Genomic DNA, 11,327 nt, shown 5'->3' with positions numbered 1-11,327 from the left:
GATTTTGTACTATGAATCATATATGATTTTGTATATTAATGACATTTTTCTTGTTTCTTAAATACATAGTGTTCTCGTTTAAACCATGTCCCTCTATATGTACATATTTAGAGAGAGAGGGGATCAAATGAGAACATTACCTATTTAAAATAACATGAAACGGACGAATTACGTGTAATTTTACAGTAACATCTCATACAAAATCACATGTGATTCAGGCAATCTTGTCCGGCGACCTGAAGACGCAACCACAAGTCCCCCGGACACTTTTTTTACAATTAATATAAAATCACATGATTTTGCATATAATTTACCCGTTTTCATGTACTTTTAAACGGAGAACATTATCGTTTAATCCTTCCTATACATATATATATATATATATACATATATACATATATATATATATATAATATATACACACATTCTCCAACACTTTGAGTTTACTAATTGCCATGCCATACTTACTCCTCCTCCTCTCCTTCCTCCTCCGCCTCCGACCACACGATGCTTCCGTGGATTTCAACCGTCAACCACCACGACCCCTTGTTTACACCTATCATGATGCTCCCCTATCTCATCCTCAACAGGTCTCTCTCTCTCTCTCTCTCTCCCTCTATATATATATATTGTATAATTATAATATGAGTGTGTGTGTGTGTGGAATTAAGATTGAAAACATTATTTTACTGGTACAAAACCATTTTAGGTGCATGTATCGTTGGTCGGAAACAACTACATGAAGGTTTCATGGGTGACTGACGAAACCGATGTGCCGTCTACGGTGGACTACGGAAAAACTCCGGGGATTTATGACTCATCGGCCACCGGAGAATACACAACTTATAGCTATTTCTTCTACAGTTCTGGGAAGATCCATCATGTGACAATCGGACCACTAGATCCAGCCACCACGTATTACTACCGGTGTGGTGGTTCTGGCCCAGAGTTTAACTTTCGAACACCGCCTGCCACCTTCCCAATCGAGTTTGTAGTTGTTGGTTCGTACCTTCCTATACATACTTTCATGATTAATCTTCCACTGCTTTTCATCCAAATTATAAGTACAATTTGAATCTCATTTGAATGGTGTCTCAAAACTATCAAAATGGCTTTATGGGTTAAGCTGAACTGGTAAAGACAGTTACAAAAAGAACAGTTCTATACGAGAACTTTTATCGTATAAAGAATGCAACATATGGTTTAATATATGCGCGTATTTATCGAAAGTATGTCTGGGCGTAGGTGATCTTGGACAGACTGAATGGACGAGATCGACCTTAGAACATATTAATGCAAGCAACTACGACGTTTTGCTCCTACCTGGCGACCTATCATATGCCGATACCCACCAACCGCTCTGGGACTCATTTGGACGGCTAGTTGAGCCATATGCTAGTCGTAGGCCATGGATGGTGACCCAAGGGAACCATGAACAAGAAATGATCCCGCTCATCTACCCGAAAGGGTTCAAAGCCTACAATGCACGTTGGCCCATGCCACACGAAGAAAGTGGATCCGACTCGAACCTTTATTACTCGTTTGATATTGTTGGAACTCACATCATTATGTTAGGTTCTTATGCTGACTTTAAAACTGGTTCAGATCAATATAAGTGGTTGGCTAACGACTTGGCTAAAATTGATCGATCAAGAACACCGTGGGTTCTCGTGCTTCTCCATGCCCCATGGTACAACTCAAATACGGCTCATCAAGGCGAAGGTGAAAGCATGCGAGTAGCCATGGAAGAAATGTTGTATAACTCGAGTGTTGATATGGTTTTCGCCGGCCATGTTCATGCATACGAACGATTTGTAAGTCTCTAGCCTTCCAATTTCATTTTATCCATTGTAGGTTTTGAAAAACCACAAGTAGTAGGGAACACAATTGGCGAGCACTTGGGCTTGTTCCCATTGGTCACCAACTCATCGGTTCGGGTCCTTTCAGTGCCATCTGAGGTTTCCCGACTGTTAATTTCTGGGTTCATGAACTAATCGAGTTGTGAGCAAGTAGACTCAAATTAGGGTTATAAGAAAAAAATTAACCAGTATTAGTTGCATATCAACCCTGATATACCACATTTTTCAGACAAGGGTTTACGACAACAATGCTGATCCTTGTGGTCCGATTTACATAACCATTGGAGACGGAGGGAACCGAGAAGGCCTAGCCATGAAGTAAGTTTCTAAAATACGTCATTTGGTTATGGTGTTTTCTGTATATGAAATGATATATTTTGACACCCTTTCAATCTGAATGAACCCCAGATACAAAGAACCTAGCCCTTCAATATCGTTGTATCGGGAAGCAAGCTTTGGACACGGTCGATTGAGAATAATGAACGGGACGCACGCTCATTGGTTGTGGCACCGCAACGATGACTCGGCCGTGCTAGTTGCCGATGATGTTTGGTTGGAAGCCTTGAGCTCTTCGCCTTCATGTAGCCAAAAGATCCAACCAAAATTAAAATCGACTCAACGTGATGAGCTTTGATCTCCTTATTACATACCATTGTTTTCCATTTCGATGTATATGATGCTTTTTATTGTAAAGATTTATTATTTATTACACATTAACCATGATTGAAAGATATATATATATATATTACCAGAAAAACTAAGTATTTTTTTTCTTCATATATGTTAACGCCATGGGTAAGTTATGGATGGTTAATTTGTTTAAGCTTAATTAATGAGCTTAATGGTATGAAGAACTGAATTGTTTAGTCATATATGGCTGTTTGTTCTCATGTTAATAATTAAGTCATAAGCAAACTTGATTGGCTTCCCATGTTAATTGTATGTTAAATAACATGTTTGATTTTTTTAGCTTATCGAAAAAGTCTTGCTAGATAAGTTATAAAGTAAGTAATAAGCCAATTTTTTTAAACGACGACTTTAGAGTTTAGATAAGTTTTCAATAAGTTTACGAGGTTTTCTTCACTTTTTCTATTACGCTTCTTGTAAGTTAGAATTAAGTAATTTTTAATGTTATTTTAATTCATTTTGCATTATCAACTACTTCTTTTTTCTTAACATAAATCTCTACCATGAAAAATACAATTATAAAAATAGGTAATTATTATATTTTTTTTAATTAATTAAATAATAATTTTACTTTCAAGATTACAAATAAATAGTTCGTAAATATAACTTATTAAAACTTCATATTTGAATTTGTGTAACTAACTGCATATATATAAACATAATCAAATGTATGATAAATTTATCAATTTAAATATAAAAAATTAAAATATAATTAGAATAATCATTGAGTTCTAACAGAATATTTAATTATTATCTTTATAAAAAATTACATTATTAAACCAAAAAATAAATTACTTCATTATTAAAACTAAATTAAATTATAATAAAAATTTGAATTAAAAAAAAATTACAACAAAAAATGATAACTTTATATTTTTTTCAAATTTTTATGACATATCTTCAAATTTATATTTTATTAAAAAATATAAACATTATCGCTTTCTCAAAACAACATAGAACCATATTATAACATCGAGAAAACAAAAAAAAAACGAAACATTAAAATCGAATGAACAAAGAACAAGAGTCTTACTCGGTAAGTGAATGCGACGACTCTTATCACGGTAAAAGCTTATCGGATAAATTATTGCATACGGTGTTATTTTAATGGAATAAAATCTTACCCGGTAAGTAAATGTTAAATCTTACCGGTAAACACTTATCGGGTAAATTTTTTATAAATGACCCATTAATGTTATTTACTTCTGATTTTAAAACTACATCATAGGATCCAAACAAAAAGTCAAAAGCAATGGAGATTGATTATATTTCTTTTCAATCAAATGCATCCGATGTTTTTCGAGAAAATATCAATGGATCATCTAGAGAATATTTGGGCAATCTTTCATTTTTGAATACTCACCAACAATTTATCCACCGATGTTTGTGATGGTTTTATCATGAATTACCCTTTTAGCGACGAATTTTCTAATGAAAAGTCTGTAGGAAAAAGTCTTCCATGCATTTAGTAATGGTAAATGGATCGACATAATTAAGAAAAACTACACATCTAAACTCAAGCATTAAGGGTATTTCATCTCGTAAGATCTCGAATTTGTGTTCAGATGTTTGTGATGGTTTTATCATGAATTACCCTTTTAGCGACGAATTTTCTAATGAAAAGTCTGTAGGAAAAAGTCTTCCATGCATTTAGTAATGGTAAATGGATCGACATAATTAAGAAAAACTACACATCTAAACTCAAGCATTAAGGGTATTTCATCTCGTAAGATCTCGAATTTGTGTTCAGATGTTCCCAGTTCATGTTTCTCAAGATTATCACAAGGTTCGTTTACCTATTAACTTGAATAGCCAATATGTTAGATGTTGGAAACAGAATATCAAAATTACTTGGATAATTCGAGGATCATGTATAAAATACTTTCCAAAATTGTGATTTCGACCCTATTACCTGGGGTATCACGAAATCATATTTGAGTTAATCCAAGAACAACAAATCTGGATTTCAAGCAAAATCCAAGATCACAAACACAAAATATCTTGCTTGTAATTATGTTCATTTAGAGACAAAATCTAGCAGAATAACAGTATGTGCGAAGAAGAAAATCTGCAATAATCGAACGAAGCCTTATATAGCCACTGACGGTTAAGCCAGTTATTTTGGCGGGAAGTCATGTATGTTCCCAACAGACGCGACTGTTCGGGTGTTTGACTGGAAAACAACCACAACCAGGGGTGATGCCCCTTGGAACCCCGCCCCTGACTCGACCCGACCCCCGTGTTCCTGAGATCAACTTAACTTATCCGAGCGTGCACTTTGCACCTCCGCTCTCGAATTATAGCTAAGTCTAATTTCAGTTTGTCTCACATTAATCCCGATCATACTAAATGACTTGATAACATTAAAATCACCAACACAACAGAATTATGTTACAAACCGGTCCAAAAACGCATAGTTTAAAAAAATAAACTTAAAATAGAAAAGCTTAAATTTGATATATGAGTAGCCAAACTTTTTGTCTAAGATTATGAGTCTATCAATTAAGTTTTCTTGAAATAATTAAATGGCACATGGGTGATGTATTTCTTATGACATTATGACTTGTTAACTTCACATTAACTTGTTGCTAGAATTTCATTATATCAACATTAAATGCTTTTCTTAAACCCAAACCATATATTAAAAACCAAAAGGAACTTATAAAATTTGCAAACCGTAGAATCAAACAAAAACAAAAACAAACGAAAACATGTTTAAATCGAACTAAACTATGTGGGTCCGTTCCTGACAGTTTATAGGTCTTGGGTAAGATATAAAAATGGGCCATCGATAAGTATGATTTTTTTTTTACAATTTATTATGTTTATCATTAGAAATAACATTGAATTCAAAAAATATTAATGATCCATATAACACAAAATCAATCAGTAAGTTAATATCATCTACCATATAATTTTTATATAACATCGTAAATCTGTTTCACAACCAAACATATTATATGATATACCTTTAGTATATAAATTAACATCGTTTGAGGTCACCTTGCTGACTATTCAAATTAACACTTTATATAAATCAATGTAAATCATTTATGTTTCCATGTCACATCATGTTACTGTTTTCATTAACAAATTTGAATTTTTTTAGGTTAAAACAATTTTTTTTAGAAACCATCAAAATCTTAGAATCAAAAGTCCATTTTTGTTATAATTTGAGATCTTAATCTTATTTAAGAGATCTGAGAGTATTTAAAATTAATGCACTCAATATTAGGTAATAAGTAGTTAATAATGTATGGAAAAAACAAGGGTAATTTTCAAATCTTAAATATAGATATAAGTTGAATCGTTTCATATGATTGATTTTTCTTAAAAGATAGAACTTTTCTTAGTTAATAACAAGGAATCTACTATATTATAATACAAAAACAGATTTCAATACAAAAACAGATTTCATGAAGAGGGAAATCAAAAGAGTTGGTGTTAGATAAATGGAGGATATATCAATGCTTTCTAAGCAAATTAGTTTAAGACTTTAATAGTAGATATTTTTTTAGAGAAAACAACGAGGAATATAATAAACGAAAAACCAATTATTTTTTCACATTTTTTTCTTCAATATAATTAATTAAACATGTTTGGACCCTTAATATAATGTTAAATTCTTTTTGGGTCTTATTAGAAACTAAAAAATTTGGGTCCCTTTTATTTATTAATATTTTTGGATTACTACTGTATACTATATAACATATATGGAGAAAAAAAAATGGGCTCCTATTTCTTATGAGTCCTGGGCGTATGTCTGGCCCACCCTCTCATAAACGGCACTGAAACCATGCAAAATGGATAAATTATATAAAATGAAAGGTATTTTGTTGTCTTTTCATTATGAGAAACTTACTTTTTAGAAGCTTCATTTTAATTAGTTGTTACAACACAACATTTTAAGCAATAAAGTTTAATACTTTTTTCGTATGAATGATTTTTTCACAAATTTATAATATCTTCATCTTTTATTCATCAAGTTATAATGTGTTTTCTCTTAATTGTATCAAAAACATAATGCACTACCTTTATTGCATAAAAAAAAAACACGTTATGTTCCAAAAATTGAGCTTTTAAAAGTACGTTTTTCGAATATGATTCCAAATAAAGTACATTCCAATTTGATGCAATTTGCTTTTAGTTTCCAGGTTGGGTTTAGAATTGTATATGAGTTCACCTTTTTAATTCATATAACTAACAGGCGAAAAGATTGAGTAGGGATTGTAGGGTCGACTATGCCAAGACGCCAAGAAGTGATGCTAGCACTTGCAGTGAGTAGAGACCATAAGTGAACGGAAAGGGATAGGTGAGAGGGCAGAGGCCGAGACGAGTTCTGGCGAAATCGAGAGTTTAAGAATAACTTGTGTATTGTCGTTGACGTTATCGCTATCGTTAGGTCGAATATGCTTGACAACTTGAGTGATCATCAATAATTAAATAGGAATACTAACTGCTTCAAATGTATAGCAAAAACGAGTTTGGCAAAAGTCTTGTGGAACACAAATTAGTTGGTATCTGGATAAGTACGAACATATGGATTTCTACACTCTAATTATCAACTCTAGGAAAAAAAATTCACCTCTTACCCTTCTTCTCCTTTCTTGTCCCTCCAATCAAATACCGACATGGGTAAATATGATGGGCCGCACGACAACAAAAAGGGGTTTATAAGACCCTAATTAGTGTTATAATAAGGTAGTTAATATGACTTTTAAGTTTATACGACAAAAAATATGTGTCTTTCATCTAAAGGTGTCATATTAGGTTAATGGGATGAATTTGAGTGTCCTAAAAAACTCTAGAATTATGATACAAATTCCATAGTCCTATAAAATGGTTTAAATAACACTAAAAAGTGTCATAATAGACTAAAATATAGGACACTTTATGTAGTCACAAAATGTTTACATTTAAAAACAAATATGGGCGTCCCAAAAACTGCTTTTAGAGAACGAAATTCAATGTCGCTAAAACAATTATATAGTACCAGTGTCTTAATAAGTTGTATAATTATGAAACAAATTTTAGAGTTCTATAAAATGGTTTAAGTAACACTAAAAAGTGTCCTAATAGGCTATAATAATTAACACTAAAAGCGTCCTAAATGACTATAATGCGAGACGCATCATCCATTTATAAAATCCTTCTGTAATATTACATTTAGAAGCATATATGAAAGTTTTACGAATTGATTTGATAGAACAAAATTCGAAGTTGTACAAATACTTATGTGAGTACCAACTACCAAGCTATGTATCCACCACAAAGTTGTATCATGACAAAACTAAGTACTGAACAAGAATTACGCAAATACAAAAAATCTTATTGTGTCCTACAAACGAGAGATATCAATCTTCGTCATGTACAATCTACAATTAAAAAACAGATATATGAGCTTGAAGTTATGTAATAAATTTTTTTTACTCTTAACTAATGTCACTCCAAACCAACAGTTGATCTTAAACTTTAATGACCATGTTAATTGTAAAGACTAAAACTGTGTAAATAAATTGATTGTCATTCAATAAATTTCTAGAGATAACTACATGATCTATAACAACTGCATAGATTACACGCATTTCAATTGGCAGATGGCTCCTGAATGCTCCAAGCCACAGTACTAAACAAAACATGTAACACGTATACCTCTAATTTGTTTTCCAATCTGCACTTGAAACTCAATTTTTTGTCTTGCATGTCTCTTCTTTTGTTGCATTGCAAACTCACCAACACTGTCTTCTCTCCCACATATGATGCTTATAACTATCAAATTTACCATTATTTCGTTACTTTTTTTAACATATATCATATCAAATCAATAAAATGCCACCTATAATTTGTTGTATTCAATCATTTTACGTATCAAATAATTAATCTTGAAAATGTAAAAGATTAGATGTAAAATGAGTTTTAAATAACACGTAGAGAGGTTGATTTAGAACGATCATGACTTACTTGTATAACTTGGATGGGATATGTTCTTGATCCACTCGTACAAAATCATGGAGCATCTTAGATCATGTTGAGCATTATGGTCCATATATTGCATATGGGTTCATTTGGTATGGTGAAATATGTTTCACGTCTGTTGCATAGTGGTTCTCATGATACAATGAAATCTGATTCACATAGAGAGTAAGGTGAATTCTATTTCATGCCTGCTTCATATGGGTTGATGACAGTCAATTAATTCTGTTTCATATCTGCTGAAAATTGTTGAAAAATGTTTCATGACAAGCTATAAAATGTTTGAGTATTGATTCATAACTAAATATAATTATATATTTTTACGATTGTCTCTGTATCCATGGCAATTGCTATATGTGGACGCAACAGTTAGCACACGTGTTGAGTTCTCGGATAAGAAACCAGCCATATCTGCTTGGAATATGAGACTTCCAAGGAAACGAGAGTCCACAAAGCTTGAAGACAGCGATTTTGGCTTTCTACCTACAAAGAAACTATACCGAGCAAAAAATACACCAATAACACCACCGGAAGATTTAGGAAGAGAGGTAAGTAATTGCTATATATTAGACTTGAATGACTACCGTTTGTATAATAACCTTAAATTTGTTTCCAATGAAGGAAACCTAACAAGGCCTTGAGGCTAGGGCTGTGCAAAACCCTACCCTACCCGAATTATCCAAAAAACCCGACCGAGAAAACCCGATCCGAACCAATGTATATTAACCGAACCAATTAAATAGACAAATACAATATCATTTGCATTAATAATTCTAAACATTCAAAAGTTATGCCTAAAGCATAAACAGATACATATGGAAATTATATCCATTTCTTAACAAAACATACCTTAACAGTTCCCATCCTTCCACAGAATATACCAAAAAAAAACTCATCATTTCACAAAATATACAAAAAAAATGCCCATCCTTTTACAAAATATACCAAAAAATGTCCATCCCTTCACAAACATACCAAAAAAATCCCCAAAATATATATTTATCCCTCTAATTGGAATATACCAAGAGTTATATCAGTTGCAATAACAAAGTGATGCTTAGTTTAAAGTAAGAGTCTCATCAACCGTTTGACTTTTATGTACACCATCAACCTCACTTTCATCACCAACATCCGAATTTTCTTGAACTTCATGACCAAATTGGTCCCCCAAACTTGAAATTAAATGTGGAAGGTTATCATTTGGCCATGCTGGTCATGGCACACCTAATTATTTCTCTAATAAAAATGAAGTGTAAGTAGTAGTTCAATATAAATAGTTGTCATTTGAATATGAATAATAACTAATGACTTACCCCAACCATTGCTTCTCTGATGATTGGATTATAAGAAACATTCGCATTATGTATACATTGGTATCCTCCTACTTTCGATCCCTCTTCCACCTTTATTGACTCTTTCGCCTTTCGAGCTTCTTCTTGTTGTAGTCGGCTTTGGAATGTTCAATCTCGACCTACCTTTTGGCTTAACGGGGTTAGGTGGTGAGTCTTTCTTTTCATTCTTACAAGTCCTAGCATTATGCCCTTTTCCAAGCAATTTCTACATGTCATTGTCTTTCCAGACTTGGTTACTTTTGTACCTTGGCTCTCAGATTCTGATCTCTTCCTCTTGATAGATGGTCTGCCAGACATTCTCCTTCCTTTAGGTGGGTTTTGGTTTGATGAAAGGTGTTGGAAACAACATATTGCTTCCATTCAATGGTTTTATATGATGCACGTACGCCATTTTGAGGAGATCTTTTTTAAACCATTCACTGACATAATCTTCTGGATCCTTGTTAATGAAGTGTATGGTAGCTATGGAATGCACACAAGGAATGCATGATATGTCCCATAATCTGCAACTACATTTTTTAGCATCTAGATCCACCATCATTGCTTCATAAAGATTTCTTGTTTCAAACACATTTCCACCGCCACAGATAACAAACCAATATCTATGCAAGACAAAAGAATACATAATCATATATAATCATATTATCATTATAGATAAATATGTACCTGTGATTTTCTCCACACTTTTTTAACTTTTCCCTTATGGCTAGACATACAACTGATTCCCATTGTTGTGATTTCTTTGACATTGGTAATTCCTCTCCACAACAAATATTCATATCTCTTCTAACATTATGATTATGGGTTTTTTTTCTAGCATCAATAATGATTGAATTTAATTACTCGCATATACCATTTTTTACAGACTCACAAGCCCTATCTAGTTGAAAAAATGCTTCTTAAATAACAACTGTCTCAACCGATTGCTAATAGTAACTCTCCTTTGCATCCCACCCCCCTTTTAAAAAACAACCGTTTAGTCCTATAATCTTCCTACATCCACCAATCCACCCATCTCTGAATGCTTTGAAGCATACATAAAACCTCCTAAACTCATTACCTTCATCTGCTATTAAATTTACGTCCATCTTGACTGTAGATCCTGGATTGGCCTCATAATTTCATGTTCATAATCCCATAGCTTTCCATAGTGTTCTCTCAAAGAACCTTCAATTTCAAGAAGTGCCCTAGACTTGGCCCGATGCATTGTCCCCTAGGCATGGGAATTGGCCCCGACCCGTCTGGAAACCCGGTCCACCCGCCCCGGTCGGGGACGGGGATTCCCCGTTAAACCGGGTCTCGGGGACGGGGATCCCCGTTTGGCTCAAACAGGGGATGGGGACGGGGACGGGTATCACACTCCCTGCCCCGCCCCGTACCCGTATATATATATATATATATATATATATATATATATATATATATATATATATATATATATATATATATATATATA

At 33.2% G+C, this 11,327-nt stretch overlaps 1 protein-coding gene across 1 annotated transcript; it reads left to right on the top strand.

Moving 5' to 3' along the window:
* Positions 1 to 424: 424 nt before the first annotated feature.
* On the top strand, positions 425 to 2,517 carry LOC112528158 (purple acid phosphatase 22-like). The gene is made up of 5 exons (XM_025139111.1): positions 425 to 590; positions 710 to 1,001; positions 1,246 to 1,814; positions 2,089 to 2,177; positions 2,268 to 2,517. Exons 1-5 carry the CDS (start codon positions 456 to 458, stop codon positions 2,491 to 2,493), a joined length of 1,311 nt encoding a protein of 436 aa, XP_024994879.1. The 5' UTR covers positions 425 to 455; the 3' UTR covers positions 2,494 to 2,517.
* The last annotated feature ends 8,810 nt before the right edge of the window (positions 2,518 to 11,327 follow it).

Source organism: Cynara cardunculus (assembly GCF_001531365.2).
Source record: "Cynara cardunculus var. scolymus isolate 2C chromosome LG 1, CcrdV1, whole genome shotgun sequence".
Lineage (NCBI taxonomy): Eukaryota > Viridiplantae > Streptophyta > Magnoliopsida > Asterales > Asteraceae > Cynara > Cynara cardunculus.
The sequence above is the reverse complement of the archived record's forward strand: the minus strand, read 5'-3'. Positions and strand labels throughout refer to the sequence as shown.